The sequence below is a fragment of the Malaclemys terrapin genome, chromosome 2 (assembly GCF_027887155.1).
Source record: "Malaclemys terrapin pileata isolate rMalTer1 chromosome 2, rMalTer1.hap1, whole genome shotgun sequence".
Lineage (NCBI taxonomy): Eukaryota > Metazoa > Chordata > Testudines > Emydidae > Malaclemys > Malaclemys terrapin.
The window spans coordinates 20,898,429-20,923,189 of NC_071506.1; the positions used below are offsets into that span (position 1 = coordinate 20,898,429).

General features: G+C 41.4%; 2 protein-coding genes across 2 annotated transcripts in view; one reads left to right on the plus strand and one right to left on the minus strand.

The window, feature by feature from the left end:
* The window catches only part of NSMCE2 (NSE2 (MMS21) homolog, SMC5-SMC6 complex SUMO ligase), a 175,363-nt gene extending 165,961 nt beyond the window's left edge, over window positions 1-9,402 (minus strand). Inside the window, exons 1-2 of the mRNA XM_054017380.1 lie at window positions 9,306-9,402; window positions 5,842-5,988 (exon numbers count right to left, since the gene is read on the minus strand). Coding sequence (XP_053873355.1) covers window positions 5,842-5,974 — 133 coding nt within the window. The 5' untranslated portion in view covers window positions 5,975-5,988; window positions 9,306-9,402. The remainder of the gene's footprint in view (window positions 1-5,841; window positions 5,989-9,305) is intronic.
* Window positions 9,403-9,536: 134 nt separating this feature from the next.
* Window positions 9,537-24,761, plus strand: part of WASHC5 (WASH complex subunit 5) — a 35,360-nt gene continuing 20,135 nt past the window's right edge. Inside the window, exons 1-10 of the mRNA XM_054017378.1 lie at window positions 9,537-9,638; window positions 12,338-12,637; window positions 14,986-15,131; window positions 16,385-16,469; window positions 17,138-17,238; window positions 18,207-18,396; window positions 19,602-19,754; window positions 21,421-21,534; window positions 22,693-22,864; window positions 23,722-23,849. Coding sequence (XP_053873353.1) covers window positions 12,449-12,637; window positions 14,986-15,131; window positions 16,385-16,469; window positions 17,138-17,238; window positions 18,207-18,396; window positions 19,602-19,754; window positions 21,421-21,534; window positions 22,693-22,864; window positions 23,722-23,849 — 1,278 coding nt within the window. The 5' untranslated portion in view covers window positions 9,537-9,638; window positions 12,338-12,448. The remainder of the gene's footprint in view (window positions 9,639-12,337; window positions 12,638-14,985; window positions 15,132-16,384; window positions 16,470-17,137; window positions 17,239-18,206; window positions 18,397-19,601; window positions 19,755-21,420; window positions 21,535-22,692; window positions 22,865-23,721; window positions 23,850-24,761) is intronic.

Below are 24,761 nucleotides of genomic sequence, written 5' to 3' on the forward strand. Positions count from 1 at the left end.
CCAGCTATGTGCAGTGTCAACTAGTTACATCATTGCAGTGTTGCCAGTTTAGTCATTTTCCAACTTCCCCCCATAGAGTGACCAGACAGCAAATGTGAAAAATCGGGACGGGGGTGGGGGTAATAGGAGCCTATATAAGAAAAAGACCCAAAAATCGGGACTGTCCCTATAACTCGGAAGATCTGGTCACCCTATCCCCCCCTCAAAATCAAACACCCCCTCTAATTTCAGTTCCTGGGGAAGACTCTGCTCACAATACACATGTGATGAAGCTGAAATATTATTCTATTCCGCAGATAAGGTAACTGAATCACAGAAAAATAAAGTGAACTTTCCAAAGGTTAGACAGAAATAGATCTTCTAAATCACACTTTTCCTGTACACAAGATCATCCTTCCCTGCATATGGGGCCAGATTATCAGCAAGTGTATATCACCATAGCTTCAAAGAAACTGCTCCAATATATGCCAGTGAATCTGGCCCTCTCTCTTTCCCAGATTGCGCATTCCAATATATAGTTCAGTGTGTACTGTGCTTAAATTTCAATAAAGTTATATATTGTAAGAGATATAAAAAAGGCTATATAACAATGGAAAACACCCCCACTGGAATCCAGTGACCACTCAGGCTACTTCAATTTGTGAAAGACTTAGCGGAGAATAAAAGATGGATAAAGATGGACAAAACTTTGGTATGGAACTTACATATGCAAAGAGGTTACAAGAACTCAAAATGTCTAGCCTAAAACCCTCAAGCATGTGTCCTTGTAAGGTTACAGCCCCATTTCAGTTAATTCTGAACAGCGCAAAGTGTTTGTTATTAAGGAGACTGTACTGAAGAATCTTAAAGACAGATTTTGCAAAGAGCCTCAGAGGGAATAAAGACAGGTTTCAGAGGGAATAAAGTAAACTATGGCACCTTAGCCCGATATTTGTGCTGACCAGCAGCCATGTTCCCTTGTACCATGAACCTGTTATATCTTACAAGCTATGCAGAGGTGGGCTAGGTCAGTATTTGGATGAGAGATACCTAAAAGGAAATGTAGTTGCTATGGGGAAGTAGCAATTTCAATTCAGCAGGTGGCAACCTCCCCTTTAAATCAATATCGAAGTGATACCACAGTATGGGATTAGACGGCTCTGTATTGCTCTGGTGTCATCCTTCAGATGAGACATCAAACCAAAACTCTGACCGCTCATGGTCATGAAAGAAACAGGGCATCCTATTATAAGAGCAAGCACTGCTGTCCTGGCTGAAATTCCAAACTCAGGTAACTACACTCTACCTATCTAGAATGTCTTCTGTTGTTCCAATCGGGCATGGTACTTTACTTTGTTTTCTACCTTAAATTGTTGTGTAGTTATTGTGTGTTGTTAAGCAACAGCCATGATGCACCCAAAAAATGGCTTCATTTCAGTGGTGGAATAAGTAATTCCTACATCTCTTATCTACCTCACAGGGTAGTTGTGAGGCTAACTAATATTTGTGAAGTGCTTGAGGTCCTCTGAAGACAGTCAAAAACAAAGTACTATTAAGATTAGTACAATCTGTTGAATATGCTGTCAGCTCATACTCCCTAGTCTGGCACCTTTCCCTATCAGCAGCTTTCTTGATCCAACAAATAGTTACACTCCCATTTCATTCAAAATAAGGTCACTACTATCTATTTATATAGCTGCTAACTTCACTTCATGTAGTGTGGTTACCATAGCTCCCATATCCAACCTGGAAAAGCTCTTTATTCTTTGTATGGATTTTTTCCAAAAAGCTATGGAAGGTCAGAGGTGAGGGCCATCACAGAGGCTTGGGGAGGGGCTGGTTTCTTTCCATTTTATTTTGTAACAATATTGCTTACACCTTGCCCACTCCTTCCCCCTGGCAAGTTATTTTTGTTTGTTTGTTTTTTACTCCACTTGAACATTGACATTACAGCTGTTTCACAATTTCCATTCATGAGAAAAGAAAAAAAAAGGATAATAGAAAAAGGAACAAAGCTGTCTGGTTTCCGACATTCCGTGGGGACAGGAGGGAGAACACTGCAAATGCAACTAACATATGTAAAAAAGAAATAGTTCAGAATGTTAATCTGCAGTAATTGACACTACTTGGTTGGGGGAGGAGGAAATGCTCAAGACTGGCATAGGATAAAAGCATTTTTAGATCCATCAAAGACAATTTACACTTTTAAGATTGCTAACACGCTCTGGAGTTGGAAACGTATGCTTGTTCCCATGTTCTTTTGCAAATCACTGCTTTATCTTTAAACAAACAAACAAAAACACACACACCATGAACTCAAAGTAACAACAGTCATATTTCTACAGAAAATATGCCCAGTACATCCCTAGCATTAATGTCTTAAACTAGTTATAATACATTTATTGCTGTGAAATTAGAAGTCAGTATGTGTTATTGTTTTAGTGCCCGGTTCGAAAAACAGTACTGGGTATAGTATAAACAGTGTGCCTGGTAGTAAATATTTGCAGAGTCAGGCCCGTAAAAGCATTTTATTCCTGAAAGTTGTCAGCACCAAACACCCTTTATATATCAAATTCTGCACTCAGACACAGTGCGCAATGCAATGCCCTGTTGAAACAAACTGACAACTTACTCTCATGTATCTCAGGATAGTACTTGGCCTTTGGTACATATGTGCTATTTCTAAAAACCAAACTGCTGTCAACATCAAAACAAGATGTTCTAATAAAACCAAACACACACATGTACACACACATTTCTGCTTGGTTGGGAAGAATCACAGGGGACTGAAACTATTTTTTCAATATAGAAAATAAAACTTACTAAACCAACTCCGCTCTAACAAAAAGACTGTTCCAATAAAACATCCCTTTTATGCATGAAACAATGCTGGCTACATAGAACAGCACAATTTATTGTCCAAACAAGGTCCAGAATAGTTTATTACATTTGTTACTTCTCTGAGGTGCATAAAATTCAAAGCCTACCCAAGCTGCAACTTCAGCAAAGAATCAACACACTACTGAACAAGTTGACTTCCATAGTCACACCAAGTGCTGAGAGCAGAAAATACAGGTAGAAGCTCTAAGGGCATAAATTACTCTCCTAGAAATAGCACTTCCCAGTAGTACTGTTACATTGGAAATTAATTTTATTTTCTTCCTCAATTTGACTTTTTGATACTGTAGCCAAGGGGAACTCGGATACACACTTGTTCATTTTATATTTATGTAGATGTCAATCAAAAAAGGGGAAAAAGACGTCTTTCAAGATCCTTTGTTCATTGGAACGTGCCCTATTCTGACCCAACAGAGGCGAAGCACACTTCCCTTAATACACTTGGAAATTTAACTCTGCCCTTCACCACATCCCACATCTTCCCCTGAACCTTTCAGAGTGATCTTCAGCCCAACAAACCATTCCACAATCTTTAAGTGAAATATTAATGCAACTGAACATCTTACCATTACATTCAAGTCTGCAGAAAATGACCCCAAGTCAGGAATGAAATGCACAGAAAATACTTGCACAGGTGTATCATAAGCTAAATTAACAGTAACCATGTTATATTTTCATCATGTAAATGGCCTTGTGTGATAGATCAGGGTTAATGATAATAATACCTAGCTCTTATACAGGACTTTTCATCTGTAGATCTCAAAGCATTTTACAAAGGACGTCAGTGTCAACAGCCCCATGTCACAGATGAGGAAGCTGCAGCACACATAATTAACATGACTTGCCCAAGATCACACACCAGGCCAGTGGCAGAGCCAGGAGAAGAACTCCGGAGTCCCAGCCCAGAATGTTACATATAATTCATAATCATAGAATCATAGGACTGGAAGGGACCATCTAGTCCAGTCCCCGGCACGCATGGCAGGACCAAGTATTATCCAGACCATTCCTAACAAGTATTTGTCTAACCTGCTCTTAAAAATCTCCAATGATGGAGATTCCACAACCTCCCTAGGCAATTTATTCCAGTGCTTAACCACCCTGACAGTTAGGAAGTTTTTCCTAATGTCCAAACTAAACCTCCCTTGCAGCAATTTAAGCCCATTGATTCTTGTCCTATCCTCAGAGGTTAAGAACAATTCTTCTTCCTCCTCCTCGTAACAGTTTTCAAGTACAGAAAAGGTTGTTATGTCCCTTCTCGGTCTGCTCTTTTCCAGACTAAACAAATCCAATTTTTTCAATCTTCCCTCATAGGTCATATTTTCTAGACTTTTAATCATTTTTGTTGCTCTTCTCTGGACTTTTTCCAGTTTGTCCACATCTTTCCTGAAATGTGGCACCCAAAACTGGACATACACAATACTCCAGTTGAGGCCTAATCAGCGTGGAATACTTACAACTTACTTACAACACTCCTGCGAATACATCCCAGAATGATGTTCACTTTTTTTGCGTTACAGTGTTGACTCATATTTAGCTTGTGGTCCACTATGATCCCCAGATCCCTTTCCGCAGTACTCCTTCCTAGGCAGTCATTTCCCATTTTCCCATTCATATTTCACATTGTGGAGCCTCAGGGCTGTTTTAACTTATGCTGGCAATAACGGACTACTAGGGGTCATTCTGAGTGTCTGGGATTGCTGGAATGCCATGCTCTCTGGCACATTCACTCATACCCCAGCATGCCCCTAAGATGGGGAGAGATGGGGTGACACGATGAGCAGGGGAATATAGGGCTGGTTATACCAGTTTTACTCCAGCCACGGATTCCCATATGCAAGGGGAATCCCTAACTGTCTGTTTAAGCCAGCTTTCTGCTTCCTTTGCACTGCCAAGGTAACGGGAATGGTACACAGCTAAGAATCCTGTCCATTGTCTCTGACATGGTGGCTGGTTGAAAGGGTCAGAGGGGAGAAAGGTAACTCTCTAGAAATAGAAAGTTGTTCTTCATTGTAACTAAACCCAACTGATGCCTATCCAGTCTAGTTGTTGTTGAATGTCAGATTAGATATGCCATGAATATTCTTTTTGTTGTTGTTGTCACGGGATTTTCAGTCTCCATTCTTATAAAAAGATAGATTCATTCATTATTATTATTTGAATTTTTGACTGTTTGGAGATAAAGCCACTGTGGTACATCCTGGAAGGAAAAGCAACCTTCTGACCTCTTGTGGAGCTATTGTTTCTCCAAGACTATTTGAGAACACTCATTTTAGGCAGCCCTGTAATGAATACAATCCAGATCCTGGCTGTGGTCAGTAACAGCACAGGAAAAGTTGACTGAGTGGTGGTAGGAATAAGGGATCTCACATTTTACTTTCCCCTTGAAAAGCAGATTTGCATGCATCTGACATTAGAAAACATGAAGGTCAAGATTTTCAGAAGTAACTAGGGATTTCGGGTCTCCATTTTTGGATGCCTAGCATGAGGCACCTTCGAGAAGTGGGAGCTCAACATTTTGTGAAAACGAGGCTTCTTAAATGTGCAATAAGTTGAGCACCCAAAATCAATAGTCACTTTTGAAAATATTAGATCAAACACAAAGGAGCTGCATTAGAACTAAGAGCCATTTTTTAATCAGTTTAGGATGTTTTGGATCCGTCTCCCTCCCCCCACTTTCTGCACTGCTAAATCTTCTGCAAAGCTGCAGAATAGTGAACACTGATATATAATTGGCCTTCTGTGGTACAAGAAACTAGAGCATTATTTTCTTGCTATTTATCTTTCAAGACAGGGATGTGATTTAAATGATACCCCCCTAAAGTAAACCGGACAGGAGAAGCTGCTACTCTGTAAAGAAGGTGGATTTGTAGTGCTTCCAGGCCCACATATGCATGCTTAGTACTGTCTATAAGGTTCAAAGGTGATAATAAACAAGATCATGTACTCAAAACAATTACTTACTGCGATTTTCCACAAGGTCAAGAGCAACATTAGTAGCAATATCCATCCCAGTGTTTATATATGACTGGCAGTTTTTCAGAGACGATAGAGAAGAATCCACACAGTTGAACGAAATCACTGAACCCCCGGGCATCTTGAAATAATTACCTTGGAAATAACAGAAAAGGGGTTTTAGAGATAAAGTGTTTGGAAAAAGAAATAGAAGTACAAATAACCAACTGAGAGTCCCAAAGCTCTGATCACATGTTGAAGAGCAAGGGTGAAATCCTGGCCCCACTGAAGTCAATGGAAGCTTTGTAATTGACTCCACTAGAGCCAGAATTTCACCCCAGGTATACCAAACATCTACGGTGCAATGCCGAACAGCACTACACTGCAGAAAGTGGCTTGTGGCTTTCACATTCTCATGCACACTGCTTCACTGAAGGTAAAATGCCCACTGATTATAAGGGCTGTTTTGACAAACAGGCAGCCATCAGAAGAAACAAACTAACAATTGTCACTTATATAGAGACCATCAAACAAAGGACACGACTCTGTCCCAAGAATGCATTCACCAGTAAAATTACCCAATTCCAACACTGAAAAAGAGTGATGTGTCTATATTACCAAAAAGTTCACAAAATTAACAGTCAGTGCCAGTAGCACATTGTGGCTGCTGATAGAGTCACACAAGAGTAATATCTAGTTTTTGCCACCCAATGAACTTTTTTATTTGCAGTGCCATAGTTACTGCAGCTCTACCACCAGCAGCCTAGCTCTTTCACTGCCTTCCCTCTGTTGGTACACTGGCTGCCACATAAGCTCCTAAGTGACTTTTCCCACCTGTAATGGGATTGCTTGCTCCTACGGTTATGCTCCATTGCTCGTCTATATTTTAGTCGTCTGTTTTCCAACCTGAAAAGTTCCAGTCTTTTTAATCTCTCCTCATACGGAAGCTGTTTCATACCCCTAATTATTTTTATTGTCCTTTTTTGTACCTTTTCCAATTCTAATACATCTTTTTTGAGATGGGGTGACCAGATCTGCATGCAGTACTCAAGTTGCGGGTATGCCATGGATTTATATAGAAGCATGATGATATTTTTATCTTATTATTAAGGTAAGATTTTGTTACAAAAATTTTTCATCAAAGTCACAGACAGATCACAGGCAATAAACAGGAGTACTTGTGGCATCTTAGAGACAAGTACTCCTGTTCTTTTTGTGGATACGGACTAACACGGCTGCTACTCTGAAACCAGGCAATAAACAAAAATTCACGGAAGCCCATGACCTGTCCACAGGGGAGGGGAACCAGACAGTCCAAGCCCCACCGGGGGGCAGGAGTGGCTGAGAGCTGCTCCAGCCCTGCCAAAGCCGAAGACGTCTCGGAGGTCCATTAAAGTCACGGAACCTGTGACCTCCATGACAAAATCATATCCTTACTTATTATCTATCCCTTTTCTAATGGTTTCCCAGTTCCCCAATTTTTTTGTCATCTGCAGGGCCCTACCAAATTTACGGCCATGAAAAACACATCACAGACCATGACATCTGAGATCTCCCCTTGTGAAATCTGGTCTTTTGTGTGCTTTTACCCTACACTATACAGATTTCACAGGGGAGACCAGTGTTTCTCAAATTGGGGGTCTTGACCCAAAACAGAGTTGCAGGGGAGTCACAAGATTATTTTAGGGGGGGGGGTCACGTTATTGCCACCCTTATTTCTGTGCTGCCTTCAGAGCTGGGCAACCGGAGAGTGGCAGCTATTGGCCAGGTGCCCAGCTCTGAAGGCAGCACCCAGCCAGCAGCAGCACAGAAGTAACGGTAGCAATACCATGCCATGCCATCCCTCCTGTGCTGCTGCCTTCAAAGCTGGGTGGCTGGAGAGTGGGGCTGCTGACTGAGGGCCCAGCTCTGCAGGCACCAGTGCAGCAGTAAGGGCGGCAATACCATACCAGGCCATCCTTACTTCTGCACTGCTACTGGTAGCGGCTCTGCCTTCGGAGCTGGACGCTCAACCAGCAGCCGCCGCTCTCCAGGTGCCCAGCTCTGAAGGCAGCAGCACCACCACCAGCAGTAGTGCAGAAATAAGGGTAGCAGTACTGCAACCCCTCTACAATCATCTTGTGACTCCCCCCAACAACTCATTTTTGGGTCAGGACCCTACAATTACAACACGATGAAATTTCAGATTTAAATAGCTGAAATCAATCGACTGTAAACTTTATCAGTGATGATTTTATGTTTTCTTCCATGTCATTGATAAAAATGTTAAATAGCACAGAGCCAAGAACCAGTCCCAGAGGGAACCCACTGGAAACATAACTGCTTGATGACAATTCCCCAGTTACAGTTACATTTTGAGACCTATCAGTTGGCCAAATTTTAATCAGTTTAATATTTGCCCATGTTAATTTTATATCCTTCTAGTTTTTTAATCAAAATGTTGTGTGGTTCCAAGTCAAACGCCTTACAAAAGTCTAAGTATATTACATCAGCTCTATTACCTTTATCAACCATAAACCCATCAAAAAAAGATATCAAGTTAGTTTGAGAGGATCTATTCTCCATAAAAAGAATAGGAGTACTTGTGGCACCTTAGAGACTAACAAATTTATTAGAGCATAAGCTTTCGTGGGCTACAACCCACTTCAGCCCACGAAAGCTTATGCTCTAATAAATTTGTTAGTCTCTAAGGTGCCACAAGTACTCCTGTTCTTTTTGAGGATACAGACTAACACGGCTGCTACTCTGAAACCGGTCATTCTCCATAAACCCATTTTAGCACCTTATGACAAGAAACTTCGTTATTTTATATGAACATTTAGATTCTGCAGAAAGTGTCAGTGTCCGTCTGCCCCGTGACTCAGTTTCCCCCATCTTTAAAACAGAGATTTAAAAAAAAAAGACCTTTGCAACACACTTTGAGATCGATGGATGAAAAATGCCAACTATCCCGGATACTCCCAAGGCTACCCTTCCAGACACTCAGTGCTCCCCTTTGTCAGGGCCAGAGGTTGCCTGTCAGTTATTGTCCTAGTGCTGATCCCCCATCCCCTCCCACCCCAGGTCGGTTTCCAGGTGAAACATGCCAAGCAAAGAGCTCTGCTATCTCGGCCTTCACTTCACATCTTGGGGCCACACCACAGCATCTCCCTGGCAGGCACAGAGGTGGCAGTAGTGCCACCACTAGCCTCAGCCATGCCAGAGGGAGCTGCAAATGCCTCAGGGACAACATATGCATCATGCTTTGGGAGCAGCCACACTGAGACTAACCTCACTGGGTAACATAACATCACACACCCCCCCCAGCCACCCAGGCTTGAGGGGAGGCCTACCAGCCTCTCGCCCATTGCGGGCAGCTTCTCCCTCCCCCTAAGAGAACCTCACCGGCCCCCCAGCAACAGCCCCCCGCCAATCCCAGCTCTGCCCCGTAGCTCGGCCGGGCCGGGGCGCCCGCCAGACATCGGCCCCGCTACCTGGTGCCAGGGGCCCAGGCCGTGAGGCGGCTCCGCCGGCAGCAGGCCGCGCTCGCCTCTGTCCCTATAGGAACCGCAGCCGCCAAGGGAGGCGAGGACTCTCCGCGGCGCAGGCGGGCACCGAGCAGGAACCGACTCATCAGCCGGCGCCTGTGCACATGACCCAGGGCCGCTGGCGTGGGGTGGGCGGGCGCTGCACCGAGGGCTTCCAGCGAGCGGCCTCCGGGCTTCCTGAAATCGCCTGCGAGTGCCCGCCAGGCCTGGCCCGGGGGAAGCCCGGCTCCTTCCTGGGCAGAGAGGCAGCCCGGCCAGCAGCTGGGCGCGGCGGGCACAGTAAGTGTGGGGTGGCTTGGCAGGCCCTGCCAGGGCATTCTTGGGGTGCTCATATTTAGGGTGGGGAAGCAGGGGCTCTGCCCCACCCCTTTGGAGGGGGGTGTTGTGATTTTTGGAGGGTGAATAATAGAGGGTTAATTCTGGGGCGAGGGGATGCTGGGGCTGTGTCCTTGTCCAGGGAACTCCCTGGGCGGGGGGCTGACTGTGATGGTGGGAGGATGACAGTGTCATTTTGTGGGTATTGTTTCCTGGGTGTGGGGGGTAGGTAGTTGTGTTTGTGAGGCACTGGGGGCATTTCTCTGGTGGGGAGGATAGAGCTCGAGTACCTGGGACTGATAGGTTACCAACCCTCCAGGTAGGGTGACCAGATGTCCTGATTTTATAGGGACAGTCCTGATTTTGGGGTCTTTTTCTTATATAGGCTCCTATTACCCCCCCACTCCCTGTCCTGATTTTTCACATTTGCTGTCTGGTCACCCTACCTCCAGGATTGCCCAGAGTCTCCAGGAATTAAAGATTATGTCATGTAATGATAACCTCCAGGAATACGTCCAACCAAAATTGGCAACCCTGCCTGGGAGATGCGGGTTTGGTGCAAAGGGAAATTGCTAAATGCCAGTGAAGGTAGAGAGGGGGGGGAAGATGTTTGTTTCAGTGCACAAGCTGGAGGTGACTGGTGGGATGAAAGCCAGTGAGTTCTTCAGCATCTCCTTGAAACATACTGTACAAAAGTCATTGAGTGCTAAAAGGAGTCTTTAATATTAATCCAAAATGAGGGCCTATCTCTGTCCCAGTGAGTAAGACTTAACCACTCTGCAAGTTACTTGTTTTGGACCATCAACTGTCTTGTTGATTTTGAAATATTTTAATGTGACATTCATTTAAAATCAAGAAGCCATGTTAGACTGATGAGTCGCATTTTTGGAGGGTAGGGTGAGGCATAATTTAAGGCCCAGTCCTGCTGTCCTTGATTTAGGTCCCAATCCTGCAATAAGCACTGCATGGGCAAACTTCTGCACCCAGGCAAAACTCATTCCAGGGCTGTGTACTTAAACAGGAGAAAGATTGGGCCCTTATTAGGTATGCTGTGGTAGAGTGGGCTTAAAGGGGAAGCTGTCAACTTAAATTTAGCTCAACACTTTTCTAAAAACAAGCTTTTACGAAATCTAAAATCAATACAAAAGTTTCCATAGATGTTTTTTAAAAATGAAAACAGTTGTCATTAACATTGCTGCACTAAATATCTCATAGGGAAAGTGACCATAAATAAAAGTGAAACTGACTGTTGATTTCCCTTGGCCAAGCTGAGAGACGTGCAAAACTTAAACAAGTTGTTTGTCTCAAGCCTGCAAACAATTAATTTTGATTTCTTATTCATACTTTACATATGATTGTAGTGTCTGAAACTATATGAAAAAGGAAGTGATTGGACAGTTGTGATTTAAGAGGCTTTGTTTGAACTCCTATAGCTTGTTCTCCAGTGACTGTTGTAGCCTACAAAAAGAACAGGAGTACTTGTGGCACCTTAGAGACTAACAAATTTATTAGAGCATAAGCTTTCGTGGACTACAGCCCACTTCTTCGGATGCATATAGAATGGAACATATATTGAGGAGATATATATACACACATACAGAGAGCATAAACAGGTGGGAGTTGTCTTACCAACTCTGAGAGGCCAATTAATTAAGAGAAAAAAAACTTTTGAAGTTTTAATCAAGATAGCCCAGTACAGACAGTGTGATAAGAAGTGTGAGCATACTTACAAGGGGAGATAGAATCAATGTTTGTAATGGCTCAGCCATTCCCAGTCCTTATTCAAACCGGAGTTGATTGTGTCTAGTTTGCATATCAATTCTAGCCCAGCAGTCTCTCTCGTTGGAGTCTGTTTTTGAAGTTTTTCTGTTGTAATATAGCCACCTGCAGGTCTGTCACTGAATGACCAGACAGGTTAAAGTGTTCTCCCACTGGTTTTTGAGTATTTTGATTCCTGATGTCAGATTTGTGTCCATTCATTCTTTTGCGTAGAGACTGTCCGGTTTGGCCAATGTACATGGCAGAGGGGCATTGCTGGCACATGATGGCATATATCACATTGGTAGATGTGCAGGTGAACGAGCCCCTGATGGTATGGCTGATGCGATTAGGTCCTATGATGGTGTCACTTGAATAGATATGTGGACAGACTAACACGGCTGCTACTCTGAAACCTGACAATAGAAAAGGTGTCTGTGTAGCAATGAATAAATGATTGGCCCTGAGCTGCAATTAACTCCCATTCATGTAAATGTTTATCCACATTGCTGTAGCACTTTTTTTTTTTTAGTTGTATTGTGTTATAGATCTAAGGTGGCTGTGCTATTCTTAACTCATTTTATAAAGTACTAGCTTGTGTCAGTATCTTGCTTCTGCTGCATGGCTTGTCATCTGCTTTGAGCATTTTGCCCTTTAGCAGCTGTCCAGAAATCTTTTGGTAAAGGAGATTGTGCTACAATTTCTCATCTGATCTCAGAGTTGACTTAGCTAAGTGCTGTATATATGCGGAAGATACACTACAGTGCTTACGTACTTCAGAAATTGTGAGTAGATAGCAAATGAAAACTAGAGTTCTATTACTATAGTTTTTTTCAGAGTTGCTTTAATATCTATAGATTGAGCCATTTAAAATATGCGGAATGTGCGGATTTTTGTTTTTACAGGTAATTTAAATGGAGCGTGTCGTTTTCCAGTTAGACGTCTTTCTCCAAATGACTTGAAGATTGAAACTCAAAAACAGACTGCAATATCACTACTCTGTCACAGTCATCTTAATGATGGTTGATTTTCTAGCTGAAAACAATCACTGTGGACAGGCAATTCTTCGGATTGTCTCTTGTGGAAATGCCATCATTGCGGAACTTTTGAGACTATCTGAGTTTATTCCTGGTGTTTTTAGGCTCAAAGACAAGGTTGATCAGCAGAAGTATGGGGATATCATATTTGATTTCAGTTACTTTAAGGTAAATATTACTCTGCAATTGTTAAATCTCTCTCTTGAACCATCATTTTCTTACTGGAGCACTATTTTTCTAGGGCACTGTTTCTCAAACTGGGGTCTGTGGACCCCCACTCATCAACTCCTCTCCCTCTCTCCCTCCCAGCGCCTCCTGCATTCCAGGGAACAGCTGTTCAGTGGCATGCAGGAGGCTCTGGGAGGGAGGGGGAGGAGTGGGGATTGGGCACACTCGTGGGAAGAGGCAGGAAAGAGGATGGGCAGGGGTGGGGTGGGAAGAGGTGGGGTTGGGGTGGGCCTTGGGGGAAGGAGTGGCGTGGAGTGGGGGCGGGGCCGTGCCAGGGCTTGGGGATCTGCAAAAAATTTTAAATCTAAATGGGAGTCCTCAGGTTGCTGAAGTTTGAGAACCACTGCTCTAGGGTGTTTTAGCCTTTTCGTATGCATGTGTTAAATCTGCCATTCTTGAGTAATTAATTGTGTTAATTACTATCAAATGTAAGAGTTTAATAACATTTATTTTATGCTGAATTTGGTATTGGCAATAAATTCACCCAAAGTGAGGTTACAATTTGGATATGCCTGCACATTAGCTCTTTATTGCTTGAGTGAACTAAATCCAAAAACTTCATATCACACCTTTTCCCCTGCCTTGCTTATGCCTGTGAGTCAGAAACAGAGTATAGTCTAGATCTTGTATTTGGACAACAGGAATTTGATTTTTAATTCCATTGGATCCATCAGATCATTTGAAAGGAGGATGTGAGGGGAGAAAAGGGGCATGGTATAAAATACATACTTACATAAGAAATCCCCAAAAACACTATTTTTGAAAAGTTGTTGGGTTTGCCCAGCTGAAAAAGTGGAATTAGGCCTTTTTCATTATCTGAGGGATAGTTTAGTACTTAAAATCTCACTTTAGACAGAACAAGTAAATTCTGAGCATGTCAACAATGGCTGTGTTCCTTCAGGTAGTATCAGGAGATTCTTGATGCATTTCTGGTTGCCTTAACCCTGTTCTCTATCTTCTGCTGCATTGAAAGATACCTTTATATAACTTCCTTTTAATAAGAATTCTGCAATGATTCTTTCTCCATTTGGTCTGGTCACGTGTGCTGAACTAACAAGCATATGCAGGATCCGTGGCCAAGGAGGATCCCTTGTTTCCCTTCCTGGGTTTAACTTCTTAAAGTGCTTTCACTTTGCTGTTTTTCAGGACAGTTTGGGAAAGGATCTTCACAGTGACTAATTTGCCTTTCTGTTTCTGAGAATTGTACAGTAAGAGACCTCTGATCACATAATGGTATTTTATAGAAAGAGTGATTAGCTCTGAGCATTGGATGGGGAATTGGTAGATCCAGTTCTAATCCCAATTATGACCTCATTTTCCTCAGTGCCTAAGGGAGACTGAGACACAAATAGATTTAAAGTCACATCATCAATTTGGAAATCCTACTTTTGTCTAAAATCCTCACTATACAAGTAACATCTAAAATCATTATATTTGAGATAAAACATGATTTGTTTCTGTTTGTTTACTTTGTGCAGTTGGCAGCACTTATATGCTGTCAGTTTCATTGTTTTACCTGTATTGTCAGTCAGTCCTTGTGTCCTGCATGTGTGGATCTTTCACACAGCACCAAGAGAAAAAGAAATATTTTTAAAACTCACAAAAATTGCCATGAGGACCTAGGCTGCTGTTAGACTTCAAATATCTTTTTAAGTTACTTATTTTATAAAGTTCAAATTGACAGCACCCTTTGCAGCTGTGTCCTCCCTTCCCCGCCATCTGTAAACACGTACCTATTCTACAGGTTTATTTTGAGGAATAACATGAGGCCTGGGCCTGCCAACACACCCATAGTTCTGCTGCCTTCAAAGAGACAATATGGATTAGAAAAGACTAATGATGTGAGCTGCTGTTTGAAGAATCTTGCACTTAAGGCTGGATTCTATGACCTTAATATGGGAGGATCAAAAGTCTTAAGAGTGGAATTGTGGCTCCACTGACGCCAATGGCAAAGGTCTTCCTGACTTCAATAGGACCGTGTTTTCACCCAAAGTGTTAATTACTGTGTTTGCAGTATCCATATAAGAATTCCTAATAAAATGTAAAATCCATCAACCTTTCATTCTAGAATTGATTTATAAGTACAAATGTTCAAAATATCTTTTGGGGGATGATCTAATTGTGAAACCAAAGTTAGTTGAACACACCTTGGCAATGGTATTTTTTGGTAGTTAAGGTGGATGCAATTGCTCAATACATAATTATTTCATTTACTGTTTCCTACAGCAAACAGTCATAATTCTGATCAACGTTCTTTAATAATTTTTAAATCAATTTCCTCTTCTTAGGGGCCTGAGATCTGTGAAGGCAAGTTGGAAGCCAAACCTGAGTTACTGGATTTAGATGAAGAATTTCGTGAAAACAACATAGAAATTTTGACAAGATTTTATCTAGCATTTCAAAGTGTCCATAAATATATTGTAGATTTAAACAGGTATGTGTGTAAGATTTGTTAATGTAGTGACTCCAGTAACTGTATAATCTTAATTGGTTGGTTTTTTTTCTGCCAAAATATTTCTGTGTTACTTAACAGCAAGACCTGCTGTAATGAACACTGTATTATGCTTCTGTCACTGTGTCCAACATGTTGATGGACCTTAGGCAAGTTACTTCACCTGTGCCTCCCTTTCCTTATGAATTAATTGGAAATGATGATTCTTGCCCATCTTTGTAAAATGTTTTTGACATCTGTGGATGAAGGGAGACCTATTATTATAAAATCAATTTTTTGGTGTTGCAAAAGAGTCTGAGGATTAAGATAAAAAAATTTTAGCTTGTACCTCTCTATCTCTGACCTCCAATGGCACTGCTTTCCTAAATTATTTTTTTCAGAGGAACTACCTTACCCCAGGGTTACTGTTTTAAAAGGCTCATAAAATCATGTAAGCGAGAATTGCCAGAGACTCCATAAAGTCCAGTAGGGACTTTGCTGTAGCTATTGATTTTATGTGGAAGCTGCTCAGCTGCTGTGGTGATGGACAGGTACTAGAAAACCTTTTTTAGATAGATATATCCCACTTAACAGTTAAGATGAAATCATTCCACTTCCAACTTTGCCCTTGCAAAACGGAATGGAGATATATTAGAGAAATTTACAATAACTTATATTTGTGAGGTGACTTCTGGGCCTCCTGTCAAACTGTCAATGCCCTCTAGACTCCAGTGATGAAGCTCTGATTAACCTTCTGCATAATATTCCAGTCTTTCATCCAAGTCTGACTAGTTCCTAGTTTTTCCTTTCCATGCTCTGCTCTTTAGATTACCTCCAGCCATACAGAGGTGAGGGGATGGTTTACAAAGGAGCTGTTCTCCTCACTTAAATACAGGCCTCAAATCTGCAAGATACTGAATACTCTTCAATCCATTAACATTAACTGAACCAGAGCATGATCAGTATGTTGCAGGAGACACTCTGCATCTAGTGAGCTCAGGCCTCCAATGCCTTCCTCAGATTATTAAGACCTTTGTATTTTTTCTGTGCTTGAGAAACTTGTGCTTGTTGAACCTATGCTAAGTGAACTTCTTTATACCTTGGGAGGTGTTGTCATAATCTTATAAGCACGGCTTCTACACTCTTCTGTTGACCTTCAGGGGAAACTGCCCCACTTGCTTGTATGGGCACATCAGTTGAGAAGCAGAGAGCAGACTCCTTGTGGTGAATGACCTACTCTTGGTTACTGTTTGTAGATATTTGGATGATCTCAATGAAGGAATTTACATTCAACAAACATTAGAAACTGTGCTCCTTAATGAAGATGGCAAGCAACTTCTAGTAAGTATTTACCAGTTAGTAACCGGTAATGTAAACTACATCAACTATGTTAGCGTCAGATATAGTTTGGCATCTACCCTTTCTAAATTTAACTTAAAAATATTATCTTTTGTCTATATTTTAACTTCACAAAATGCATTCAAGATCTGTGGCTCATTTTTTGTTAGGAATCCATTGTAGGAAATGGTAAGAGGATAAGGAAACATTTTCGTTTTCACTTCATTGTGGTTCAAATCTGATCCAGGTCATTAGTGATCCAAAACTCACTGCCATCTGATGACCATTTAATGGCCACTGTGAAATAAGCTGGTCATCTCAGACCATTTTAGCAGACAGTTGCCCTCGTCCCATACACAGATCACTCCGCTAGTAAGACAAGTGGGTATTTCTGCAAAGCTAATACATAAATTGGCAGGGAGACTGATACTTTCTCAGGCTTAGCCTTGTTCTCAAGCAGCCATTTCTAATAAACTTTGGCAAGCCCAGGTGTGGAAGTGATGCCTGAGCTACCTCTGTTTAATGGATGAGACGAAACATTGAAGCACTATAATCTGGCACTTTTCACAAGATGTAAAAACACTTAATTCACTTTAAAATATTAATTAAATGGTAAAAGTATGTTAGTGTTAGATAGCATTAATTTGTTAATTCATGTTATTTCTCAACAGTGTGAAGCTCTTTATTTGTACGGAGTCATGTTGCTGGTCATTGACCAGAAGATTGAAGGCGAGGTCAGAGAGAGAATCTTGGTTTCCTACTATAGATACAGGTATGCTTGTGCTAGGAAGTATTTGAATGTGGTTTGTATAGTAAAAATGTAGCATGCAGCATATTTAGCTAAGGTTTTTCTTTGTATAGGCATTAATTTAATATGGGATGTGGAGGTATTGGCTCCTGTCCTGCAGTCAGATCCGCCTGGGTGGATGCTGGTGCCCCTGAAGAGCCTCATGGACATTAGGGTTACCTCTTTCATGCACCAAGGTCTGTCTGCACAGATCCAGCTGCTTGCTGCGTAGATCCAGTTGCATAAGCAGTGCTATAGACTTGTTCTGATTCTGACCTTATGAGGACTTGGACACCATGGCTACAATATTTCTGCCTAGAGCTTCAGTACTGTAACCCTCAGCTAACAAAATATAACAAGCTTCCAAAGGCACAAGAAAATTTTTGTGAAATGTGCTGAGTTCCAGCTACTATATTTATCCCCGAATGTACTTCCTACAGTTATAGCACACTTCTGAATAGTCCAATCAATAAATAGAGCTGCTAGCTGAACTCAGGAATCTTTGATATTCTTGGAGGCTTTTGTGTGATTTAACAATCTAACCCCTTTCACCAGTAATATGTTTGCCAAAAGGAAAAACAATATGGTTGTTTAGTCTTTAAATGAATCCTCACACTTCAACTGGTATCTCTTCTAACTTTCAGACATAAGAAAGTAGAGTGGAAATTCCTCATTTCCAAAATACGAGGGTGGGGCAAGGAAGGGAATTCAGAAGTAAAAGAAAATGTCAGATTCATCTTCTGAATTGAATGCTTTCTGTTTCTATCCTCTGTGAACTATGAATAAGGTTCTTTGTTTCATCCATGCTTTGTACCCTTAGTTAGGATTCTAGTACAGGCATCTATAGCTGCCCTTCCTTGATAAGGGGAAAATAATGTTTGGTTGTTTTTTTTGTTTTGTTTTTAATGGATCAGTTCATGTAGATACACTTTCTTTTTTCTTTTATAACCTAGTGCTGCTCGATCTGCTGATTCCAATATGGATGATATATGTAAGCTGCTTCGAAGCACTGGGTACTCAAGCCAACCAGGAGCTAAAAGGCCTCTAAACTATCCTGAAAGTTACTTCAGTAGGGTACCCATAAGTGAAACATTCATCAGCATGGTTATTGGCCGCTTGAGATCTGATGACATCTATAACCAGGTGAGTTAACCAGTGGGTTTTGGTGCTCTTAAGGTGTTTCAGTTAATAAAAAGGCACTTTCTTGACCCTATTGGTATATTCAGAATTTGTTCAATTTATCAAAGTAGAAGTGAAAGAATACACTTCTCCATACTCTAGTTCAGTGGTTCTCAAACTTTTTTTTTCGCGGACCACTTGAAAATTGCTGAGGGTTTTGGCGGACCACTTAATAATCTTTCCAAATGTTCTTTGTACCGTTAGTTAACTATTGTAAAGTGCTTTGGATAAAAGCACTGTATACAAAAAAACTTAATAATAATTAACGTTATTTTGTGCTACAAATAAAAGCACACAACTAATATTTTAATATCAGTAGTCTTACCTTTCTAATGCGATGGATGTGCCCTCTTTCCCCTACCGCAGCATCTCCCAAGCTGGGGCTGGGAAGGAGGGGGGGTCTCTCCCCCGCCACAGCAGCCACAGAGCTGAGGCTGGGAAGGAGGGCCATCTCTCCCCGGCAGCTGCAGCCCTGGAGCTGAGGAAAGTCACCTCTTTCTCTGGCCGCTGGAGCCCTGCACATCCCAAATCCCCCCACCCCCTCGTCTCACTCCACTTCCCCCTCCCACCTACCCCCATTCCCCCCAAGGCCACCACCTTAATTTACATGTGCGTATTCTCCAGGATCCAGGCACCTAATTAGTGGAGCCGCGCCTGCGTGGCTCCCCTCATTAGGTGGGTGGCTCTTCATTCTCCCATGTGCGGCCGCCCAAGCACACACTTTATAGGGAACTATCTGCAGACCACCTGAATGGAGCTCGCGGACCACTGGTCTAGTTATCTTTTGCTTGGATTATTGCAGTCTCTGCCTCTCTCTGATACTAACCTCACCCCCCCCCACCAACTCCCAGTCCCTCCAAAATGCTTCCCTCCTGGTCCACTCCTTCCAGTCCATCTTTAGCACTTTGCATCAGGCATGCTCTCCCCTGCCTTTGAATCATTTACAACGAGGTAATATTTTTATAAAATCAGGATAGCATCTGTAAATTAGCTTGCATATTCTAGTGAGATGCATTATGTAAAGAGCTCAGTATAACGGATGGATGGATTTGAGACTTACATGCCCAAGATACCCAGCTGACAGATGATAGCCTTATGGTATGAATGTACTGTACTCTTAAGTGCACCATACTAATATTTGCATATGCTTTGTTTTTTCCACATTTTAGGTTTCTGCATATCCATTACCAGAGCATCGCAGCACTGCTCTGGCTACTCAAGCTGCCATGCTGTATGTGATTCTCTATTTTGACCCTTCTATTCTTCACACACAACAAGCAAAAATGAGAGAGATAGTGGATAAATATTTTCCAGATAACTGGGTAAATACTGTTGTTATTCTTACACTGCATGCTGGATTTAAACCTGCAGTGCAACTTTTATTTGAAGTACCTTTTTGAAGTGTGCCTTGCAGAAAATACTGTCTTAGAGAATAGAATAGAATAGGAACTCCTTTAGGGAGATCAGATTATGCTTTGTTTGGAGCATGTTGATTGAGTAAAGGACACAGTAAAATATCCCTATAGTTCACTTCATTTATGATGAAGTGCAGATGGAATAGAAGCTGCCACCTGTTACCTTTTATGGAGATCTCTGTCCTTATAGCTGTACTTACAACTAAGAAGAGAGTCTTACTAAACAAAGAAAAGTGGAAACAAGTGATCTTACAAATGTCCAGTCGCTTCCAATTGTGTTTTGCATGAGCAGGATAGAAAAAGACAAGGGGAAGTGGAAAAACTAATACAGCAGGCACTGTAAGAAAGAATAGGAACTGTTGCTTCTAGACACATGTATACTACTTCCATTGTCTTTGTGAAAACTGCACACTAATATCTGAAGGGAGAATTTAGCATTATAGGTTTTTAAGGATGCTTCCATCTTTCATTCCACAATGATACAAATATTTAAATGGCTGACTGTGTGATGGAACGATCAGTTATAATAGAGCCTTCCACTTCTAGGCTGGATTCAAATCAGCACTTAGTTGTTAGTGAATGAAAATCTTAATCTTTAAGGGACATTCAGTAATTTGTGACATTAGTAATCCAGTGGTTTTAGGCAGGTCCCCGCTTCACACAAAACACAATCACAATGGGCCCTAATGAACTCTTTGTTTATATTCTTGGAATGGGACCGAGGATTGATGGGGAAAATACATAGAGCTGTCCACTCACTCCTACAGGTGATCTCACCAGGTCAGAGTGGAGGTGTTTTGGAGGAACGGTGTAGTGAAGTTTCACTGCTGCTGCCCTGTTCTGTCTATAACATGGGATTTCCACCTCCAGTCAAGCACCTTACACGAGCCTAAAAATGAAAAGCTCCCAGTGAACTTAATCACACTTCAGCGTCTCAGATTTTTAAAGGAGCCTAAATGAGTTAGGCACCCAACTCCCTTGGCTCCTTTTAAAGTCCCATCCTCTGTCTGAAACCATTGTGCCTACTGCTGTTACAAGTAACAGCTCACATTAAACTTAAAGAGCATGAGGAAAAGAGAGGTGCTATCAGCTTGTCTGCTTTATGCATTTGACAGCCCTTTGTGTATGGTCCAGTCCTCTGTCGCTTGTATGGAACTTTCACACAGCAACAAGGGGGATGGGGATGGGGAGAGGGAGGAAAAACAGGAAAAGGTGATTGCAAAGTCATAGAAAATGGTAGAAACACTTTGTCCTTGATATTAATATTAAATGAAATTGCTATAAATTCACTTTTTAAAAAACTGACTAGATTTCAAATTGACATTGTCCTTTCAAATGAAAGGAAGAGTCTAGGAATCATGGATTTCCAATGAAGGTGAAGGGAAGAAGGATGTAGCCTAGAAATTTGTTTTGTCTGTAGCTCATCTGTACATGAGGTTGGGTACAGATTAATTATTTCTAGCACTCTAACCCATGAACTACCTTGTTCTGTTCACGCTTCTAGGTGGAGAACATTTCTCTTTCATAATAAGAATGACCACAACTTAAAGTTTGTTTCTGCTTCCATCCTTAGGTTATTAGTATTTATATGGGAATCACTGTAAATCTAGCTGATGCATGGGAACCTTACAAGGCTGCAAAAACTGCCCTCAACTACACATTAGATCTTTCAAACATCAAAGAGCAGGTGAGTAAATACAAGTTTTATATTCATGGTAAGATTCAAGCTGACATGTATTCCATGTGTTTACTAGCACATGGATCGTCTTTCTCTAATGCATAACTCGGGTGAGTCAACATTGAGAATGGCTTCAAGTCTCAAAGTCTGAACCCTCTGTAGTAAATATTTTGTGTCTCCTTCCTCATAGTTCCAGTGCTCTGAGTTGAGTTCATAGCTGCCGACAGCCAACATCATGTTATGCAGTACTCGAGATGCTTTTCTCACTAAGGAATTTAGCCTCTTGCTGGGAGCTGAGCAGCTATGCTGATTAGAGAATCTGTCCCTTTGCTAGACAGAAATTATCTTCATGAAATGTTTATAACCATTAGTCTGCAGAATGGTTACAAAATATAAAAGTATACCATAGCACAAAAAAGTTGGTTGCTCGTTTATGTTAAACTACTTTCATGTGACTCTGACTTCAATGGGACTATCCATACACTTAAAACTAATCACATGCCGGATTTAAATCGATGGCAGTGAGGTTCCTAGTGGGATGTTCAAAAGCGCCTACGCACCTGTCTGCATGTTTAGATACCTACATATAAACATCTGTCCCAAGATGGAGCCCCCAACTATCATGTGCAAGAAATAATCACCTTGATATTAAATGAAACTGCTATAAATTCACTTTAAAAAACTGACTGAATAAATATTTGCAAACATATTTTTCCTTAATCTGTTAATACAGCCAACAACTGATTTATAGCAAATATTTCCAATTCTAGAGTGTATTTTATTACTGCTTTGTTCTTTCTAGTGGATGCACAGTAAACTTTTCATTGTCAGCTGGGTGGTTCTACCATTTTTTAGGTAAAATTTTTGAAAGCGTGTAAGTAACTTAGGAGCCAAAGATCCGGGTTCCTAAATCACTTAGGCATTTTGAAAACGTTGTCCTTCATGTATAGGTCCTCAGCTCTAGATGCTAGATTACATTCTCTCACCATTCAATTACAAAGTCTGCCTTGAACTGTGTTCCCTGGCCATCCCCAGAGAAACTATGTGGATAGTGAATTTACAGCATGTTACTTGACTCATACTCACTCTGTGCTCATGCAGTGCTGCACATAGTAGATAAATGATCTTTCCTTGTTCCATATTGATGAAAGAATTGTATGTTCAAAGGCAAGCCGGTATGCTGCTGTCACAGAGCGTGTGCACACTCAAGTTCAGCAGTTTCTCAAAGAGGGCTATCTGAGGGAGGAGCTAGTGCTGGATAATATTCCCAAGCTGCTCAACTGCTTAAGAGACTGCAATGTTGCAATCCGTTGGCTGATGCTTCACACTGCTGACTCGGGTAAGGCTATTCACTGGGCTTTTAGTACAGAATTCTGTATGTTAGATGATGACTGGAGCTTTTTTTTTTTTTTTAATTTAATTTTTCTTTTCTTTTTTTGCATCATGGAAGCCAGTGGAGTTTCAACCATTGCTTTCAGTCATTTGCAGAAGTGCTCTTTTACTAACCCATTGCTTGAAATTTCACCTCAGAATAGCATCCATGCCACATGTTTATTCTTACAACCAGACACAGACCTAAAAACTTTAATGTGAAATCATGATTCTATGGAACTAGCCCATGCAGGTTGAACTATATGAGCAGGGAGACTGGCTTATTTCTTCTGCTTTGTTATTTAACAAAGTACCATTTTCAGGGTGTTGCGTCTAACTTTTTAATGTCATGGTATCGCACATCCTTTGATACCAAAAGTTTTGTTATGTTTGTACAGTGTCTAGCACCAGAGGGCTTACGGCTCTAGGTATTTAAAAGAAAACAAACACCTAATAATAGTTTTTTTGATGCAGACATCTTACTATCACAGCCAAAAAATGTGCCTTTGCAATCTCAGCAGAGCAAACAAAAAATGAATGTACCTTGAGACTTAGCTATATTCTCAACTACAGATAGTCCCTCCAAGTCAGAGGTGAGGTACATCGGTAGAGCACCAGGGGAGCTTCCACTGCCACTACTCATATCATTCTTGTTTGGTGGAGGATATCAGTCCCTTCCACGAACAGAAGTTGGTCCAATAAGATATTACCTCACCTACCCCGTCTCTCTCAATCTTTTCAGAAACTAATATTTGTAAATAGGCTAATTTCTAATAGCATAATGCATTCTCCAGTGGTACAGAATTTTTGTCCTTCCATTTGCAGCTTGTGACCCAAATAACAAGCGTCTCCGTCAAATAAAGGATCAAATTCTAACGGATTCCCAGTACAATGCCAAGATCCTTTTCCAGCTTCTCCTGGATACAGCACAGTTTGAGTTCATCTTGAAAGAGGTAACATGTCAGTGACAGCTATTTTTTAAAAAGTTATTTCCCCTCAACTGTGACACAGTGCTGAGGAACGGGCATTGAATGCTGATAGAACAATTACAACTGTATGATCCACTAATATCAGCAAATGAGTCCCCTTCTTGTTGACCTGGGTTTTCAATCAGAGAGAGGCAGATTCTGCACTTTGGAATTGTCTTGTACATGTCTTTCTCAGTGGTTGCCTAATTTCATTCTCAGCCAACACACACTTGCTAAGCATATTGGCAAACTAGAAACTGACTAGGAGAAGCTGCATAATTCTTATCTTAGTATATTTTCTTCTTTTAGGCTTTATTTTAACCAAAGGACAGTTGGGGCTGATTATGCAAAGAGCACTCTAGTGGGAAGTCACTTACACCTATATAAAGTGGGTATAAAATACAACTACACCGCTACCTCGATATAACGCGACCCAATATAACACGAGTTTGGATATAATGCGGTAAAGCAGTGCTCCAGGGGGGCAGGGCTGCGCACTCCGGTGGATCAAAGCAAATTCAATATAACGCGGTTTCACCTATAAAGCAGTAAGATTTTTTGGCTCCCGAGGACAGCGTTATATCGGGGTATAGGTGTATTTTTATTTGGTAGTATTTTACACTCCCAGCACTGATTCAGGAAAGCATTTAAGTGCATGCTTAACTTTAAGCACATGCTTTCCTGAACCACAGTTTCTCTTTACACGGTCATGAATCTTTACACAAGATGTAAAGCAATGGAGAATCAGGCTCTCACAGTATCTCTGCAAATAAAAAATTAGTAGATCTTTCTGTTAGTGACCAAAACATCAACAGTACATCTGACATAAGCACACTTTAACATACAGTATATCCAGCATTCTCCCACTAGACATGGGCCTTGATAGCTGTATTTTTT